The 21,300-nt window shown below is 35.0% G+C and overlaps 1 protein-coding gene across 2 annotated transcripts; it reads left to right on the forward strand.

Moving 5' to 3' along the window:
* The first annotated feature begins 1,352 nt into the window (after positions 1–1,352).
* Positions 1,353–21,297, forward strand: cars1 (cysteinyl-tRNA synthetase 1). Of its 2 annotated transcripts, XM_073837098.1 has the most exons (23): positions 1,353–1,513; positions 3,512–3,748; positions 4,317–4,408; positions 5,594–5,682; positions 6,105–6,201; positions 6,370–6,468; positions 9,549–9,698; positions 9,882–10,022; positions 10,483–10,571; positions 10,680–10,801; positions 11,143–11,255; positions 11,379–11,507; positions 13,073–13,202; positions 13,712–13,815; positions 15,254–15,351; positions 15,828–16,017; positions 17,195–17,263; positions 17,441–17,522; positions 17,753–17,833; positions 17,922–17,989; positions 20,058–20,117; positions 20,270–20,353; positions 20,541–21,297. In XM_073837098.1, exons 1-23 carry the CDS (start codon positions 1,492–1,494, stop codon positions 20,667–20,669), a joined length of 2,475 nt encoding a protein of 824 aa, XP_073693199.1. In that variant the 5' UTR covers positions 1,353–1,491; the 3' UTR covers positions 20,670–21,297. The 2 variants fall into 2 exon arrangements, with proteins under 2 accessions (XP_073693199.1, XP_073693200.1); XM_073837099.1 differs by lacking the exon at positions 3,512–3,748 and having other exon boundaries at positions 1,356–1,513.
* The last annotated feature ends 3 nt before the right edge of the window (positions 21,298–21,300 follow it).

Genomic DNA, 21,300 nt, shown 5'->3' on the forward strand with positions numbered 1-21,300 from the left:
TTTCTTAAATCTTAAAAAAAAAAAAAAAATTGTACAAACTTAAGTGTTCGAGAAGCTGCTCTTGCTAATAATTCAAATAAAATATGTACTGTTTCTCATTTTATTAATATTGTGATTTTAAACCAGCCAGATGTAGTTTCTAGTAAAATGTTATAAACAGACAGTTTACACGTTTAATCTGTATTTTAGCTTTTGATTTTATAAGATGTTCTGTTTAAATGGGAGTTCACCCAAAATGACAATACTGTCATCATACTCGCCCATCTGAGGTTATACTTGGATTCCCCCTAGTGGTCTGTCTACGTTTGCAACTTTCAATACACATACACACATCAAAAAGATAAAAAATCAACGAAAAGGATGAATCTATGATCTATTCCAGTAACAATATGTGAATAAATTGAAAACTACAAGGTCTGCAAACCAACAGCTATGTGACATCTATATTAGGTCTAGACCTTTGTAATGAATAATCTAAATTTAAGGCTGAATGTATGCGTATAAACTGAATATTTAAAATTGTTTGGAAATGTTTAATGTACACTACCAGCCAAAAGTTTTTGAACAGTAAGATATTTAATGTTTTTTCTAGAAGTCTAGATGTATTTGATCTAAAGTACAGTAAAACAGACAAAATTTAAAAATATTTTTACTTATTAAAATAACTGCTTTCTATTTGAAGAGATTTTAAAATATAATTTATTCCTGTGATTTCAAAGCTGTGAAATCATTATAATATTCAGATTTTTCTGCTCAAAAAACATTTTTTAATTATAATGCTGAAAACAGCTGAGTAGAATTTTTTTTATAGTTTTTTTAATGAATAGAAAGTTCAGAAAAACAGCCTTCATCTAAAAAGAGAAATCTTTTTTAACATTATAAATGTCTTTATCATCACTTTTGATAGATTTAAAGCAATCTGTAATAAAAGTCTCAATTTCTGTAATTTCTTTAATATTAGAATGATTTCTGAAGGATCATGGCGCTGAAGACGAGTAAGGATGTTGAAAATGTAGCTTTGATCACAGGAATAAATGGCATTTTAAAATATATTTAAGTACAAAGCAGTTATTTAAAATAGTAAAAAAAAAATTTTCACAATATTACTGCTTTTGCTTTATTTTGGATCAAAATTCTTAAAAAAGAAAAATTAAAGTCTTAATGTTAAAAAACGTTTGTCTGGTAGTGTAAGCAGATAATTACTTTAATCATTACAATTTCTCAGTATTATAAAAGTTATTATTACCGGCATATGACTTTTATTTTGGAACGAAGGGCGCTTTACTATTTGCCCGGAAGTAGTATTCTGCAGTCTCGTAATCAGCGTAGAAGAACAGCGGATCTGTATACGATAAGACTCGCAAGAGAGTCGTGTAAATAATCTAGAGATCCGTCAACCAGCATTGATTTCGTGCATGTCCTGTCTGTGTTTCATTGTGATTTCCCTAACAGGTTTTCCGGACACGTTATTGTTGCATCAGATAGTGGAAAATGGCAAGCGCAGGAGATACAGGTAATATTTCTATATTTACTTATTTTACTTAATTTGCGATATAACATTCATGATATACGCTATAGAACATAACGCGTGTTCCTCCTTTAGAGGCAGGAGGCCTGTTTAAAGTTATTCATTAATGCTGGTCCTTGTTAAAACCTGCAGCTGTTACAGGATGTTTCTCTCTATTTATTCTCTATTGATGTACTTACTGCTCGTAACGTAAACATCTAATGTTTTATGTGGCATCATGCCTAAATCTCTCTTATTCCTATGTGACTGTCATATTGTTATATTAGCTACACTGCTTTGACAGATAATCTGAAATCAGACAGCCGAAATAACACGCATTGTAAAGAGTTAAATAATTTCAGATTTAACTAGGAACGGGAATCGAATGACATTTCCTTGACGTTTATATTATTACACTGGTAGAATTTGTTGGTCTTTTATTAAGAAAAATACAGTCTGTTGCAAGATGATAAGATCATTATCAGATTAAAACAGAATATAGTAACATAATGTCACACACACACACACACACACACACACACACACACACACACACACACACACACAGGTATGCATATAATAATATGCTGTTCAGTAAATGAGTCAGATGTATTTAGCCTTGATTAATAAGTGGTTTTACATTGTTAAAGAACAGGTTTATAACAGCCATCCGTTTCATTTTCCTTTGCACGCCGCACACATTTCTCAGAATTTTGTCATGCATTTTTAATATATTTTCAATAGCATGTTACTACATTAATGCGTTTTTTATCATTATTAAATGCTATTATAATGTGTATTCATATTTTAAATATCTTTTAAATGTTGTTTGTTGTAGTTTAAGTTTTAGTGGTTTTGTCATGTGCTTTTGTCATTTTTATTATTATTATTTTTTAATTATGTTAATTTTTATTTCAGTTTTAGTCATTTTAGTACTTACACTACAGCCAAAAGTTTTTGAACAGTAAGATTTTTAATGTTTATAAAGTACAGCAAAAACAGTACAATTTTAAAATAGTTTTACTATCTAAAATAACTATTTTCTATTAAAATAATTTTAAAATGTAATTTTATTCCTGTGATCAAAGGCAAATTTTCAGCATCATTACTCCAGTCTTTAGTGTCACATGATCCTTCAGAAATCATTCTAATATGCTGATTTGTTTAAGAAACATTTATTAATATAATTATTATTAATATTTAAAACATTTGAGTAATCTTTTCCGGATTCTTTGACAATTAGAAAGATCCAGAAAAAAACATTTATCGGAAATAAAAAGCTTTTGAAACATTAAACACTGTACCATTCAAAAGCTTGCTACTATTAATAAATAGTATTCTAATAAATCAGAATTTTCTGAAGGATCATGTGACTGGAGTAATGATGCTAAAAATTCAGCTTTGAAATCACAGAAATAAATTACATTTTAAAATGTATTCTAATAGAAATCAGTTATATTAAAAACTAAAATAAAAAATGTTACTGTTATTGCTGTACTTTGAAATCATCAAATAAATGCAAAAAATACAGGCTTAGTGAGCAGAAGATGCTTCTTTAAACAACTTTTGACTGGTAGTGTATACTTTACTCTTATTTTATTTCAGTTGTCTAATATTTATGTAATTTTATTTCAGCTTTATGTCAGGTTTTTTTTATATATATAATTTTGGTTAATAGTAACAATTTTAATGGCCCTTTACAGGATTATTTGTGCTCCAAATATGTTTCACCTCTTGTTGGATCTGTCTTAAAATCTAATGTCTTTTTGACTAACTTGGAAAGAAGTTATGGGATTTGCCCTCAATTATGAATTAATTGACATAGTTGTGAGTGTATTGTTTCACAATTGTATGTTAGCTGATTATTACAGCTTATGTTTCAGACGAACGAGGTTAGAGAGGATTACAGGTGTCATTACAGTCATTCTCCACGGGCCCTTAGCTCATTTCTAATGTCTCCTCGTCTGTGTGTTTATGTGTGTCTATGCCCTTTTGTTTTCCCAGCCTTTGATTATGGCTTCTTACTGCGCATAAGTGAGGATGCTCGCAGGGTTGAGGCTCTGAATGAGTACTTGAGCAGTCGCAGTTACCTGGCTGGCTACGGGCCTTCGCAGGCGGATGCAGAAGCCTTTGCGCTTCTATGCGGTCCCCCACCTGAGCGGCATGTCCACGCCCTGCGCTGGTACAAACACATAGCCGCCCTGAAGCCCCAAACCAATGGCCAGACCTCAGAATGCAGCAGTGAGTAGACAGAACTCAGAAACCCTGTTGTAGTCAGGGTGCATGAATGTAGGCTGTAGCTGAATTGTAGTTTCATTTTGTACTTTTGAGTTAGTGGTTTCTGTGCTGAGGACATTTGCACTATGTGTTGCATGAGCTTGAGGGTGTGGGTGGTTTGATGTGTTAGTATGCACAAGCTGAGGTGTTGAGGGAAAGCTGATAAGGAACGTACAGTCAAGACGATGACTTCTGAGGATTGTTCTAGACAGTTTCGGAATGGGTTGAGTTAAAGGTGACTGAGGTGTTTGTGGTTTTAAACAGTTCTTTCGTTAGGTGCAATGTTCAGTGGCTTTGTTTGCAGTTTGTTTCACTTTCACATTGTGTGTGTGTCACTTTCATTTATAAATGTTTTATGTTTTTTCTATGATGGAAAAAAAAATCTTTCTTTCAGTATTGCAGCAGGTGTGCACCAACAACTATTTCCCGTGATGCAGCTGTTGTTCAGTTTAGGGTTTGAGTATTATAAATGAATCATTTTTATACTAAAAAATTCATTTTGGTAAAAACCAAAGTTTCTCTTGTTTTTCAGCAAAGGGAAAGCGGGTGCAGCCACTATGGTCTCCGCCGGAAGGAACAGATGTTTCAAAGCTGCGTCTTTACAACAGCCTCACACGGACCAAGGTACAGTTTGAAAGATAAAATAACATGGCCTCATGTGTGGCTGAACAGAACATTACTAGACTCAATCCACAACTTTCTACACTTTACACTTTCTTACTGTAGTATTTGTAGCTGAAATCATAATCAAATTAGTCCACGTATTTAAAAAAATCTAAATATACAATCTAATTTTATTTAAGAAATTCATTATTTTATTCTGCAAGCATGCACATAATTTATCAAATGTGACAGTGAAGTAATTTATAATGTTACAGATTTTAAATAAATGCTGTTCCTTTAAATTTTCTATTAACCAAAAAACAAGGTTTCCACAAAATATTAAACAGCACAACTGTTTTGTTGTTGGTAATAATAAAAAAAAAGTTTCTTGAGAATAAAATAACACCAAATCAACATAATAGAATTATTTCTGAATGATCACGTGACACTGAAAACAGAAATAACTGAAATAACAAGAATAAATTACATTTTAACATATATTCAAATATAGAGTTATTTTTAATTAGAATAATATTTCACAGTGTTACTATTTTAACTTTGACTCATTTTTTTTATCAAATAAATTCAGTCTTAGCACAAGGCAAAATAGAATAATGTTTGCCAAAAATTGAAGCAAAGCATGCTAACTGTTCTATCTTTGGCTGCACAGATGAGCACAGAACACTATTTAGAGTCCCAGCCTCAGAGGACACACGAGAGCAGTGTATTTATTGATTTATTTTATTGTATATTACACTGCTGCCTCACAGATCTAATATAAACATGCAATTTCTTTCCCAGCAGTTTGTCTACACAGACATAACTAACTGGTTTTGTAAATTGTGTGTTTTTAACATAAACTTGTGTGTATTTGACCGTTAAAGCGCAATAAGACATGAAAGAGAACGTTTAGTTTAGTACTCAACATCCATGTGACAACCGCTTTCTGTGTGCGTGCTTCGATATGTGTGCTCAGAAAACTGTAAAAATTTAGCTTTTCCATCATAGGAATAAATTGCATTCAAAAAGATTTAAACATAAACAATTATTTTAAATTATAATAATATGCCACTATGTATTGATTTAACTGTTTAACAGTTTTGATCAAAGAAATTCAGACTTCTGTCATAAACATTAAAAAATCAGATGTTGTGTTATGATAAGAAACTGCAAAAATTATTCACATCTGTCTTGTGTTCATTGTAGGAGGTGTTTGTACCACAAAAAGGCAACAGGGTTTTGTGGTACTGCTGCGGCCCCACGGTTTATGATGCTTCTCACATGGGCCATGCCAGGTGACGTACTCCCCATCCATTCATAGTGTTTCTTTATCAGAGTTCTTTGTTTTCAGTGTGCCCCAGCTGTTAAAAACAGCACAGTAGACAGTCAATGAAAAGGCTGAAGCAGACATTTAGCTTTCAATCCAGGCTAAGAATTTGTTAGTTGTTTATGTGGGGCTATAAACCAAATCACAAAGAGCTAATGTGTTTGAATATGTTTTAATGAACATGGGCAAAAAGAGAGAATATATAAAGCATATATATATATATATATATATATATATATATATATATATATATATATATATATACACACATACATACATACATACATACATGCATACATACATCCAAACTTTCCATCCAAGACCCATACAGCAAATATGATGCATCCGTTCTCTGTATCATATGAAGATTCAATGTCCTTGTTCTTTCAGGTCCTACATTTCTTTTGACATACTTCGGAGAATACTGAAGGATTATTTCAAATACGATGTCTTCTACTGTATGAACATCACAGATATTGATGACAAAGTAAGAGCAGTGTTTGCACAGAGTCTGAATGTAGTTAACTTAAATATTTGAATTCTGTATAACCTTAAGTTTCATACTTTTGGTCATATGAAATGCTACTGAGGGTAGAGGTCACATTTGAATACAGTGTTTCAAGATCCAGTCATCAGTGTGACCTCTTCATTTCAGATCATCAAAAGAGCCCGACAGAACTACCTGCTGGAGCAGTACAGAGAGAAGAAACCCAGTCCCTCTCAGATACTGCAGGATGTGTTAACAGCCCGAACGGTGAGGGTATCACTCATACAGTAGACATTTTGGTCCAAATGAATCCTGTTATCATCTAGTCAGAGTTGTGGGGTTCAAAGCCTGTATGAGCTGCATTTCTGTGGGATTTAAAAGTGACATGTCATGAAAATCAGACATTTTTCATGATATAATCGGGTCCCTGGTGCATCTACCAAGCCAGAAAATGTGAAAAAGAACAACCCAGTAAAATATTTTTTCGGTAAGCCTTTTTCTGCAGGCTTGTGAAAAAATTAGCTGTTCAGATTTCGCTCCCCCATGACGTAGAAACGGGAATCTTATTATATTATTACCGCCCCTTAATCTTCAACCCCTTAACCCACGAAATGGTGAAAGTTTAACTGTTCTGTCTTTGGCTGCACAGATGAGCACAGAACACTATTTAGGGTCCCAGCCTCAGAGTAGACACAAGAGCAGTGGATTTATTGATTTATTTTACTGTATATTACACTACTGCCTCACAGATCTAATATAAACATGCAATTTCTTTCCCAGCTGTTTGCCTTCACAGACATAACTAACTGGTTTTGTAACTTGTGTGTTTTTAACATAAACGTGTGTGTATTTGACCATTAAAGCGCAATAAGACTTGAAAGAGAACTTAGTTTAGTACTCGCAATCCATGTGACAGCCACTATTCTGGAAAAGATAGCAGGAAGCAGCAGCTTATTTGCATTTAAAGAGACATGCACGAAAGTAGCGTGTTTTTGCTTCCTTTCAAAATTATATAACAAATGATCTGTGGGGTATTTTGAGCTGAAACTTCACAGACACATTCTGGGGAAAGGTGAGACTTATATTACATATTGTAAAAAGGGGCATAATAGGTCTCCTTTTTTTTTAGATTTCTTTGTTTCAGATGCTGAGAGTACCAATTTTGGTCATTTTTATGCAATATTCCACTTCTAAAGGATATATCCTTGTACATCATTATTATTAAAAAAACATTAACATACCTTCTTCTTTTGCATCTCTTCTCTGATGTGTGCATTGGCATAAGGGCTGGGCAATAAGGTTGTCCTATTGCAATGCAAGTTTCAAGCATTCCCTTCCAGCAAACTGTGACTCACATTAAGTGATCATAGAATTAGCAAATGATTGTGATGAGCTGTTTTATTCAGATATGCATCACGATAGACTTCATTCAGGTTAGAGGCCATGAAAGTGTGGCTGTGAGGAATAGACTTAAGGTGATAATACATAGGCAGACTTTTGATCAGTGTTGCTGGGCAATGTTGCGCAGAGACACAGAGCTCACGACAGATCTAATGTATCCAGATAGAAATTTGTTGCCCATTCTCAATGGGAAAGTGCCCAAGCAAGATGACTCAGCAACATTGCTCAAAAAGATGCACCGTGTATCATCACCTTCAACTTTCAAAACTGTTTCATTGTGTTTTTGTCTTTTTTAAAAAAAAAAAAAGACATTTGTCAGCTGCACAGTCATCATGTTCTTAATCACCAGTACAATCCATTGAACACACTGTACTTCTATCCCTCACAACCTCAATTTTATTCTTGTAAAAAATTAAAGGGTTAGTTCACCTAAAAATTAAAATTATCCCATCATTTACTCTCGCTCAAGGCATCCTAGGTGTATATGATTTTGTTCTTTCAGTTGAATCCAATTGGAGTTATATTAAAAATGTTCCTGGCTCTTCCAAGCTTTATAATGGCAGTGGGAGGGTGTTGCCCTAAACAAGTCCAATAAATCGCATCCATCCATTATAAAAAGTGGGGGGTTAATAAAAGCCTCCTATAGTGAATTGATGCAGTTTTTTTGGGGGTTTTTTTTTTGTAGGAAAAATTTCTATATTTAAAAACATAATAATCACTTTCTCAAGCTTGTGCTAACTGTTGTGCTAACTGTCATACAAGTCGTTCCGGGCAGATGATGTAGGACGTATGTGTTGCCCATGTGCCGCTAATCTCACGAAAACCAATGTTTGTTTACAGAAGCAAAGGAAGCAAAGTTTCCTTACTTCAGAATCAAGAAAAACCTGTCTCCTCTTGGCTTATATCAAAATCCTCCAACATTTTTCTTTACAAATCCTCCTTTGGTACTTCTAGTTCATGACCAGTGTTCATCACTTCTCAGCGGTGCATGCACAATGCATACGTCCTACGTCATCCATCTGTAATGGCTACCATGTACGAGAGTTAGCGCAAGCTAGAGAAAATTGATTATTGCATTGTAAATATGGATATTTTTCTTACAAAAACGCATTGATTCACTACAGGCCTTTATTCACCCCCCTGTAGCCGTGTGAGCCACTTATTATTATGGATGGATGCACTTTGTTGGGCTTCTTTTGGACTGTTGATCAGAAACACCCACCCACTCCCATTATAAAGCTTGAAAGAGCCAAGACCATTTTAATATAACTCCGATTGGATTAGTCTGAAAGAAGGAAGTCATATATACCTAGGATGCTTTGAGGGTGAGTAAATAATGGGCTAATTACCATTTTTGGGTGAACTAACCCTTTAAATGTCACTACCCTGACTAAGGGGTGCCCAAACTGCAGAGTTTAGCTCCAACCCCGTTTAGACACACCTGAACCAGCCAATCAAGCTCTTAATAGGCATACTAGAAACTTCCCAGCATGTGTGTTGAGGCGAGTTGGAGCTAAACTATGCAAGACACCGGCCTCCAGGGCCGAGTTTGGGCACCCCTGATCTATAGTGAAGAAAAAACAGTTGCCGTTTTCATTTCATGCCAACTTTAAGATTGACAGAAAAACTGCATGCTAATTTTAATTATTTGCTCTAATTGATGCTATTGGAGTAAACTTTTCCTCTATAGAGAAGCATTTCTTCAGTCAGCGTGTCCTGCCTCATGGTTGCGCAGACTTTCACAATAGCAAGATAATAAAGATTTATACAGTATCCTGAAGTACTAAAAGAGCTGCCATTAACTAATGAAAGTAATGATTTTGCTGAAAAGATTTCAGCAGCCATTTCTAGACTGTTAGTTACTGGCCCTCACAAAAATGTTTTCATTGCTTTCATCTCTTTCCCCATCACTGTGCTTTAATGTAATTTGGTTTTATTGTGTTTAGCCATTTAAAGCCAAGCTTGCTGAGACTACTGACCCAGATAAGAAACAGATGCTGGAGAGGCTGGATGCAGCAGTGGAAGCTGCCTTGGGTCCCCTGCAGGTGGCAGTGAAGAGAAACGCTGCAGGCGATACACTCCAGAATCAGGCACAGGTAGATGATATGTGCAGCGCTTTAAAAACACTTAATGTGACCTAGTTTGAGCAAGGCCGTATGAGGAATTCTGTTCTAAATTATTTTACTGATGACATTCAGTGACACATCGATTAACATAGTGTTTTATGAGATAATTTGAATTCATGACACAAGTCCTTTCTTAATGGTTTTCTTTTTTAGGTCTTATTGGAGGATGCTAAGGATCTCTTGTCAGATTGGTTAGACTCACAATTTGGGAGCCAAGTAACAGAAAACTCAATCTTCTCCTTGTTGCCAAAGTACTGGGAGGGAGAGTACCATAAAGATATGGACAACCTGAATGTGAGTGAACTAACACTGATGAGTAATTTAACAGTAATTTAATAAAATGACCCAACTTATATGTATACACACTACTGTTACTGTCAGTCATTTTTTAAACATGTTTTTAAAAAGTCTCATGCTCACCAAGGAATTTATTTGATCAATAAATATAGTAAAAACTGTAATATTGTGAAATAGTATTACAATTTGTAATAGCTATTTTCTGTTTTAATATATTTTAAAATGTGATTTATTCCTGATGGCAAAACTGAATTTTCAGCAGCCATTACTCTAGTCTTCAGTGTCACATGATCCTTTAGAAAGCATGCACATTTGCTGATTTGGTGTTTAAGAAACATTTTATATTATTATCAGTGTTGAAAACAGTTGTGCTTTGTGTATGTCTTGTGATGCACATTCTAACTGATGTGTTAAACTCACAGCAGTGATGACAACCTGTGGTGTCTTTGATTGACAGGTCCTCCCTCCTGATGTTCTCACGCGGGTCAGTGAGTACGTGCCAGAGATTGTGGCATTTGTCAAAAGAATTGTGGACAACGGTTACGGGTAGGAATAGAGCTGTCTTCTTTCTAGATTGATTATTAACCCATAAAAAAAAAAACACTACTTCCAGAGAAAAGGTCTAAGAATGAATTTCTGCTCTTTTCTCACAAGATATGAGTCAAATGGATCGGTATATTTTGACACAGCGAAGTTTGATTCCTGCCCTGCTCACTCTTATGCCAAACTGGTACCAGAAGCTGTTGGTGATCAGAAGGCTCTTCAAGAAGGAGAAGGTACAGGAATAAATTGCAAGATGTCCCTCAAAATCATTTACGCTTGTGTTTTTATTTTTTTCAAATTGAGAAGTACAATAAATGTCTCCAGTTCAACTGTCTATAATTTCCATGGCACACCAATAGGGCAGAGTTTCTAGATAATGCATATAGCTCTATAATAATCTGAGCAGTGGATACAACAAGCCAGATTTATCCATTGTATAACAGATGTTAGGGCAGGATGCAATTTCCTTGTACTCTGATTTTTTTTTTTTCATGATAAGTGTCTTCAGTGTTCACCTAGACCTTGTATGTTTTTTTTTTCTGAACAGAGAATTTCCTTTTTTTTACTTTTGCAGGAGATTTAAGTATCTCAGCTGACAGACTCAGTGAAAAGAGATCACAGAATGACTTTGCACTGTGGAAGGCCTCCAAGCCTGGAGAACCATCTTGGGACTCCCCTTGGGGAAAGGTGAGAAAGCACACATCAGAAAAACCTGCATAAATGAACATGATTCCTTAGTTGGCAACTTAGTTGAATGCATTGGTAATGTTTGTAAGATTAATATTTGATATCTTACTGGGGCTGTTAAAGGGGAGACCTGGATGGCATATTGAGTGTTCTGCCATGGCTGGATCCATTTTGGGAGAGTCTATGGATATCCATGGAGGAGGATTTGACTTGCGTTTTCCTCATCATGACAATGAATTGGCGCAATCTGAGGTGAGAAAATTACAGTGTGCTTAAATGAAAAACGTTTAAAAGCTGTTTTTGAAAAGCTATTATTAGAATCCCGTTCATTATTCAGTACAGGTTAATGCAGCGTTCACATCACGTTGGAATTACCATAATTGCGAGTTTCCGACTAGTTAAACCATTCATGTCTTTGTCAAGCTTGTAATTAAAACACAATTCTGTTTGATCTGCATGTTATTACAGCCACGTTAACAGTGCACTTTTTGTTATTTTGCTAGAGCATATAGAGGTGAAATAATGTAGTGATTAAATACTTTTCTGTTATTAACAATGCATTGATACATTTTTGCATTTTAAACATTCTCATGTAAACAGACGTTTCTAGTTATTATTAAATCTGAAAACTTATGATGAAGAGCTTGGTCCTGGCCCTGGATTCCTATGTGTCACACCTTTGCAATTTTAAATGGTATGTGTTTTAGGGGACGACCGATATGTGTCAGGGCAGATGCTGATACCGATTATTACAGATCAAGTAGACCGATAACCTATATACAGTTGTGGTTCAAAGTTTACCTTTCAGAATCTGCTAAATGTTTTACCAAAATAAGACAGATCATAATGCATGTTATTGTTTATTTAGTACTGACCTGAATAAGGTATTTCACATAAAAGATGTTTACATAAAGTCCATAAAAGAAAACAATAGTTGAATTTATAAAAATGACCCAGTTTAAAAGTTTACATCCCCTTGATTCTCAACACTGTGTTTGTACTGGAATGATCCACAGCTGTATTTTTTTTGTTTAATGATAGTTGCTCATGAGTCTCTTGTTTGTTCTGAACTGTTAAAGTGGCTGCTGTTCTTCAGAAAAATCCTTCAGGTCCTACAAATTCTTTGGGTTTTCAACATTTTTGTGTATTTGAACTCTTTCCGACAATGACTGTATGATTTTTCCATCTTTTCACACTGAGGACAACTGAGGAACTCTTTTGCAACTATTACAGAAGGTTCAAACACTCACTGATGCCCCCAAAGGAAAAACAATGCATTAAGAGCCGGGGGTGGAAACTTTTGAACAGAATGGAGATGTGTACATTTTTCTTATTTTGCCTAAATTTTTAATTTAGTACTGCCCTTCAAAAGCTTCAGAAGATTCTTACATGTTTCCCAGAGAACAAATTAAGTTAAATTTACCTTGATCTTCAAATGCAGAAAGTTTTCACCCCTCTGGCTGACTGGCTCTTAATCTATCGTTTTTTTTTTTCTTCTGGAGCATCAGTGAGTGTTTGAATTATTTTGGTAAAAAAAAAACAAAAAAACATTTTGCAGATTCTTAAAGGGGTATGTAAACTTTTGACATCAACTGTACATGTCTGGTGTAAAAATGAATGTCAAAATTAAGAATAACAAGGGCTTTAAATGCCTTTATTTTTATCGGCAAATCGGATTTGAAAATATTGATAACCATAAAAATGCTTAATATCACCGCAGATAATCAGCCAGGCTAATAATCGTCTAGACCAACAATCTGTCGACCCCTAATGTGTCTTTGAATAATAGACATTTTTTATTTTTTTTTGTTGAACAGGCTTACTTTGAGAACGATCACTGGGTACGATATTTCTTGCACACGGGTCACCTGACGATCGCTGGATGCAAGATGTCCAAATCTCTGAAGAACTTCATTACTATCAAAGATGCCCTGGCCAAACACACAGGTAATTATGCTACAATTGTAGCATTATTAGAATTGTTTTAACATATTTAGACATCTGCATGTAGGTCAAACACTTGATGCTCTTTTTATTTAGTCTAAATTTATTGTTTTTCCAAAAATAAAATTTAAATTATTTTACTTCGAATAACATGTTTTCAGTTTGCACTACGTATTGTAGTTATGTGACAAGAAAACCATAAAAGTACCCCTTAAGACCCTCATGACTGTGTGTCAAGCTTTTTATACAAGCTTCTTTGAAAATATCAAACATTGTGTCCTCTTGAATAAAAGGGCATGTCAAATTTTATTTATCACTGTCATTATTTTCGACATCATTGGCTGTCATTAACTGTTTTAAACTGTCATTTATGTTGTGAGAAATATATAATATATGAGTTTCTGTGGTGTTTATACATTTGTGTTTGTGTGGTCGTTTATTCTGCCTTGCACATTTATCCCGGTAACTACAACAGTTTGACATTTGTACATTTGTGCTCTATTTCCTTTTAGCAAGGCAGCTTCGTTTGGCCTTTCTGATGCATTCATGGAAAGACACATTGGATTACTCCAGCAACACAATGGAGTCAGCCATTCAATATGAGAGATTCGTAAATGTGAGTGAGAAGCGAAAAGGAAGAGGCAGTGGGGGAGAAAAGTAGCCGAAATTCATAGTGTATCCAATTTTAATATCTGACACTTATCAGCATACAGAATCCTCATGAGTGCACAATAGGCTTATCTAGATTCCTTCAAGAGCCCAGAAGGTCGGAGAATAGCGCGTGTCCTTCAGGGCGCATTAATTCCGTCTTGCGCTTCTTTCCACCTATCAATTACTCTGTCACCAAGGAATATAACATGGGCAGAGTTCCAAATTTGCCTGAAACACACAGGCAGACATTAGCATGGGAAGTATGTGAAGGTTGCCTAAGACTGACCTACACGCTATATTTTCTTAGACCAGCCTCACCCGAACTTGAGGTTAGGATCTTAATGAGACACACCATGTTTTTCCTTCTACCCCAGTGCGCCTCCAAAGGCTGTACTTGAGTAAAAATGAAGACGGCTTATTAGTAGGTGATGCAATAATAGTGCAATTCCCTCAACAGAGTTTGGCTGAAATATTACCAGAGATGAATTGAGGTTCTGAGGTCCCAAATTAGAAGTAAAAGCTGTAAATATTCAAACAAAGTACATTAAAAAGCTGAGAGTGTTGTTAGTGCATGTAGTGAGGGAAACCTTACACTCTTACTTAACACAAAAACTGTTTTAAGAGTAGTTTAGCAGTAGCTTTTTTCCCCCAAACAATTCCAAACTGCCTCAGGAAAGATCCTTATGTACTATGCATAAATGTATTTATGATAATGCAGACACAAGTGTTTTTTATTATTTTTATCTTTTTTTTTTATTTCAGGGATTGTGCATTGTCTGAATATGTTAACCTTTAGGCTGATGATACACTGGGCAACTTTTTAAGCAATTTTGCCAGGCAGGGTTTTGTTGCTTGGGCACTTTTTCATTGAGAATGGGTAACAAATTTCTATCTGGATAATTTAGATCGGTCGTGGGCCATGTGTCTCACCTGGTTGCCTGTTGGCAGCAACATTGTTTAAAAAGTTGCCCAGTGTATCGTCTGCCTTAGTATGAGAAAATATTTAATTAAAGGAAATGCTAGATGTAATACAACAACATCTGTGGCTTGTTTATTACCACAGGATATACATAATGTACATCATTCAAAAGTTCAGGGTTAGTAAGATTTTGTTAACTATTAATGTTAAAATATCTTTAAAAAAATGTATCGTTTTATTCAGCAAGGATACAATACGTTGATCAAAATGAGGACTTCTTACATTGTTATTGTTTCAAATAAATGCTGTTCTTTTAAACTATTTATTAAAGGTCCCTGAAAAAAAATGGTAAACACTTTTTTAATGGTTTATAGGCTTAAGTGCATGGTTAAGTGCATAACTTGTTTAAAATTAAAATATTCTTTTAAGTCAGCTGAAAAAAAATGTGCTACATGAGTGTTTTTGTGTTCTCTCATTTCTACAGGAGTTCTTCCTAAATGTTAAAGATATTCTGAGGAGCCCTACAGACATCACTGGCCAGTTTGAGAAATGGGAAGACGAGGAGATTGATCTAAACAAAAGGTGACACACACATTCCTTAAAGGATAAGTTCACTTCCAGAACAAAAATTTCCTGATAATTTACTTAACCCTATGTCATCCAAGATGTTCATGTCTTTGTTCAGAAATGAAGGTTTTTGGGAAAAACATTCCAGGATTTTTCTCCATATAGTGGAATTTAATGGTGACCATTTGTGGTTAAAAAGTATATACATTTTTATTGTTTTAAGAAAATGCAAAACTGCAATTTGGACCTTCAACCTGTTGGCCACAATTGAAGTCCACTATATGGAAAAAAAACCCTGGAATGTTTATTTCAAAAACCTTAATTTATTTTCAACTGAAGACAGAAAGTCATGAACATCTTGGATCACATGAGGGTAAATTATCAGGAAATGTTTATTCTGGAAGTAAACTTCTCCTTTAAGACTACATTGTCTCTTTCCTAAAAATAACGCCTTTTTCACACATTACAGTTATTTGTGTGTGTTTGTGTAGCTTCTACGAGAAGAAAACATCAGTTCATGAGGCGCTGTGTGACAACATAGACACTCGTTCGGCTCTGGAGGAGATGCGGGCTCTTGTCGGTCAGAGTAACACCTACATGGCTGCCAGAAGGAGTGCAAAACTACCGCCTAACCGCATGCTGCTGCAGAGCATTGCCCTGTATTTGACCAACATGCTTAAGGTAGCACGACAAAGATATAGTTATACAGAGCTGGACTTAATTGATACCTTGATGCAACAAGAGAACGCTTGTTTCTGTATTATTTCTAAAATTCTTTACCCAAATTGCTACATTTAAAGCTAAATCTCTATTCCTCTCCTAAAACTGATGGAAGCCTGTTTCTGCTACTGAATAAAAATTAAAAAAGATAAATGTGAGTTTATGTCTCACAATTCTGACTTTTTTCTTGCAATTGTGAGTTTAAAGTCAGAATCACAAGATATAAACTTTCAGTTCTGACTTTTTTTCCCCTATATATTTTTCTTTTCCCCCCTCAGAACTGGACTTTATTATTATATTTTTCTGAGTTTATATCCCACAATTAATAGGGGGAAAAAAGTCAGAATTGTGAGATACAAACTCCCATTGTGAGAAAAAAGTTTTTATTTTGCATTTCTGACTTTCTGACTATTTCTCACAATTACAAGTTTAAATTCTGCAATTCTGACTTTTTTTTGCCATTTTGAGTTTACACATCACAAGTCTGACTTTTTCTTTCTGAATTGTCCAATATAAACTTGTAGTTGTAAATTGTAAAGTCAGAATCTTATATATCAGTCTTTTCCCCCTCAGAACTGGACTTTATTTTATTTATTTTGAGTTTATATCTCACAATTATGAAAGAAAAAAAATCAGAATTGTGAGTTTTATTTCGGATTTCTCACTTTTTTTCTTACAGTTACAAGCTTAAACTCTGCAATTCTGAAAATAAAAAATTTAATGCATTTTTTATGAATTGTAATTTGTTTTTACATTTTTTTTTGGAGTTTATATCTCACAATTGATAAATGTCAGAATTCTGAGTTTTTATCTTGCATTTCTGACTTTATTTCTTGCAATTACAAGTTTATATCCCACAATTCGAAGAAAAAAAAAGTCGCAATTCTGACTTAATAACTCACGATTCCGAGTTTAAATCATGCAATTCTGAAAAAAAAAAAAAGTGTGAGAATTGTGAGTATTACGTGGTTCTGAGAAAAGTCAAAATTGTGAGAAGTTGCAATTACCTTTTTTCTTTTTTATTCAGTGTTGGAAACGGGCTTCCATTAAAATCAGAATATGCTAAGATTTAGAGACAGAAACTAAAGCAATAGATGCACATTGAAGTGCTTGCTTAAACTGTTTTCTGCTTTGATAGACATTTGGAGCGATTGAGGGAGCTGAGCCCATTGGCTTCCCTGTTGGAGGAAATGGACAGAATGCTGATGTAAGCAACACCACTCAGATCATGTTTGATTCATCAAAGGTTTATTTTAATTTCTGTTACAAAACCAGACTTGTGAAAACATGTCATTAAGGTTTAAAGTAATGCTTTCTTTCTGGCTTGTCATCCACTATAATGACTATTATGTCATTAAACTCTTAATCTAAATTTCTGTTTCAGCTGGAGAGTACAGTCATGCCCTATTTGTCAGTGCTGTCGGATTTCAGGGAGGAAGTCAGAAAAATTGCAAGAGAGAAGAAAGGTAAATCTCTTGGGGTGTTTTGCTTATTAATATTTTAGTGCAAAAGGCCTACAACAGTACAATGTGTACTCAAGTCATTTGGTTTGTTCTAATTTCTTTCTTTACAAGATTTATTTCCTATTTTATGGGTGGTGTTGTAGCTGTACCTCCAACAGACATTTGCATACAATACAGATTGTGCTTTTTATGCAGAAAGGAGAATTCATTAGGGAAATGTGCTTGTGTTCCAGTGACAGAATTGCTGCAGCTGTGTGACGAATTGCGTGATGATACTTTACCTGAGCTGGGTGTCCGACTGGAGGATCGTGATGGTAAATGAAAGAAACAGAGATTTCATTTAAACCTTGAATGTCATGGAAAATAACATTTTTTTTTTTTTTTTTTTGTTGTTTTTCGAAGGACTTCCCACATCTGTGAAATTGGTAGACAAAGAAACACTTCTAAAGGAAAAAGAAGAGAAGAAGAAGGTAATTGCAGAAACTGTCTACATGGCAATATACTGTGATCTCTCTACTTGACTTATTTAGTGTCAGCGGTGTAGATTCTGTATCTCGTTTCACATATAGCACTGCCAGACCTGCTAGTCTGCGGTACACCTTATTAAGTTAAAATTTGTCATTAATCAGATCAAAATTATCTCTCCACCAGAGTAAGGTGATACGTTCCTTCTGTCAATGGAAAAAAGTTTCTTAGCATCTCAGGCATCACAAAAGAACTGATTCAGATGCAAACCAGGTCATGAAAAATGTATCTAGGCCTTTCGAGCCTGTCAGTGTAAATGAAGGTCTTCAGAATGAATTGTAAGGACTCAAGTTGCAGCCGTTTATTGTTGTACCTTCTTTGAATTACTCCTTTGAACCTGGTATGCACGCTTACAGCTCTGGACACATTCTGCAGCTCAATCATGATCCACCTGAGATGGTCACAGCAAATACACAGACTTATCTATTGGTTTATGAGCGTCTTAGAGCATCTTCATATGTAAAAATTAAAATACACTATGAGCACACTACCGTTCAAAAGTTTGGGGTCATAAGATTTAAAAATATATATACTTTAAATGTCTTTAAAGTCTCTGGGGCGCTGGTGCAGTCACTTGCTCTTACAAAAACTCAATTTTTGGTCACACAGATAAAAGTAATGCATCTTTCGAATCTGTAAAGACTATGTTTATTTGTGTGCACTCAGAATAACAACGAAAGGTTGCTCTTTTGTAAAATAAAGAAAACCGGATCCGCTTTCTGCCGCCTCGGTCTCTGTGTATACTTGCCTTACAGACATGAAAAATATATATACAGAGCAAAATGTCTACTTTCAAATAAACCAATTCAAATGGAAAACAAATATGCTCAGATTATGTAATCCATATGAAATGTGCATACAGGCGCAGCACTACTGCGGAGATGATGAGTCACGTTCGCTGACTTTATCTTTTAAGACAAAAACAAAGAAAAGCGCTAGTTTATCAATTAATTATTATTAAAACGTTAATGCCGTCTCCTTCCCTGACACATTCTTAATTGTTATATCTGCCGGTGCACAGTGGCAAACTTTTTTTGTGTGTACTTGAGCGTGTATTAGGCTATGCAGGCAATTAAAGGCTCATTGTTATAATTTACATGGTTTATTAATAAACTTGTGACTAATAGTTGACTAATGCTTAAAATTAACCACTACTAGTTGACCAGAAAAATCTTTAGTCGAGGGCAGTCCTAAAAAACTCTTATTCTGTCCAAGACTGCATTTAATTGATAAAATATACAGTTAAAGGTTGTATCAGCGATTTCTAGCCTAAAACATAAAGTGTCAATTTCAGCTGACCTTTCTTCACGATCCGCTCGCTGCCTGCCCCATAAATTGTCTGTGAGAAAAACGCGTCTCTCTGGTCAGCTTAGGGTCCGAGATATGCCAAAAAAACAATCGGCACTACCAACCTTTCCACAGATAAACAAACAGTGTTCCAACCAATCAGCGTCAGGGGTTTGGTGTTGTGGACTTTCCTACTGGTGCAGGGATGTGAGGGAGGCGGAGCGAAAGTCCACAACACCAAACCCCTGACGCTGATTGGTTGGAACACTGTTTGTTTATCTGTGGAAAGGTTGGTAGTGCCGATTGTTTTTTTGGCATATCTCGGACCATAGGCTGACCAGAGAGACGCGGTTTTTTCACAGACAATTTATGGGGCAGGCAGTGAGCGGATCGTGAAGAAAGGTCAGCTGAATTTGACACTTTATGTTTCAGGCTAGAAATCGCTGATACAACCTTTGAATGGCAATATTGTGAAATATTACAGTTTAAAGCTTGTTTCTGTTTTAATATATTTTAATATGCAAGTTATTCCTTGATGGCAAAGCTGAATTTTCAGGAGTCATTACTCCAGTCTTTAAAAATCTTTAGAAATCTTTCTAATGTGCTCATTTTGTGTTCAAGAGGATACGATAACGATACTGTAAACGTATGGTCAATTTTAAATGTTATAGTTAATGTTAATTTGTATTTAATTCTTATATTCCACTCATTCTTTCATGTTTCAAGATGGAAGATGAAAAGAAAAAGAAGAAAGAGGAGGCTGCCAGGAAGAAACAAGAACAAGAGGTGATTAGAACAATTACAGAAATGCCCTGACACTTCATAATTTAGCCACTCTTCAGAGTCTATTGATAGATATTTTTAAATAAATTGAGAGAAGTATATTCTTGGTAGTTATTCTTGTTCATTATTATAAATATTTATGTTTTATGTCATAGATGGCAAAGTTGGCCAAAATGAAGCTTAAACCCAGTGAAATGTTCCGGTCAGAGACTGACAAGTACTCCACCTTTGATGAAACGGTAATGCAAACCATTCAGTCTTCTTTGTCATAAGATACAGTAGTGTGACAAAAAGAGTGTATGTTGGATCCATTTCAAGGTGATTATTGGTCTATAGGGGATGGATGAGTCCTTATGAATTTTTAATCATATGCTTTAATCATCTGTTTAGAAATGCTAATAATACGTCTGTCCTTTGCTTATACAGGGCTTCCCAACGCATGATGCTGAGGGCAAGGAGCTCAGTAAGGGACTGACCAAAAAGCTTCGCAAGCTTTACGAAGCTCAAGAAAAGCTGTATAATGAATACCTCCAGTCAAGCCAGAACGGGAGCTGAGAACACGATGCATTGAGTCTGATGTGACCTTCGATCCGCCCATACTGTCTGTTGTGAACTTGTCTTGTGTTTGTGAAAAGGCAGCAAAATTTAAAGACCTCATCTGTGCGTTTTGGCTCTAAACTTTGGTATGTTTTTGCCAAAAATTTCTGGTCAAGGTTGGAGGGTTATTGTTTCCCTGATGCTCTGCAAACATCACTTTGAGATGTATTTTATGACTATGATATTAAGGGTATATACTTTGTGTGCTTTTTTCACACATAGAACAAAGATGCAAGCACATCAGAACTTTTCTAATATGGGTTTGGTGGATTATATGAAGTATGCAAAAATATTTAGCTGTTAATGTGGAAATGGATCAAACATTCATTGTTTTCGTTATTGATTTTTTTTTTTTTTAATCTGGCTGGTGTTTTCTCCGAAGCACTGTTTACTCATCAGCTAGTGATAAATATGATTCCTCCAGAATCAAAATATCTCAGATGATACAGGAATGAAGGGACTTCAGGTTTGTAGGTTTATAACAAATGGAAACAGAGGCATACATAGGAGCACCAATTATTATTAGTATTAACATACAATCTTTTTAAGAACATGAAATACCAAAATAAAAAAGGATTTTGAATAATGT

Source organism: Garra rufa, chromosome 3 (genome assembly GCF_049309525.1).
Source record: "Garra rufa chromosome 3, GarRuf1.0, whole genome shotgun sequence".
Taxonomy (NCBI): Eukaryota; Metazoa; Chordata; class Actinopteri; order Cypriniformes; family Cyprinidae; genus Garra; species Garra rufa.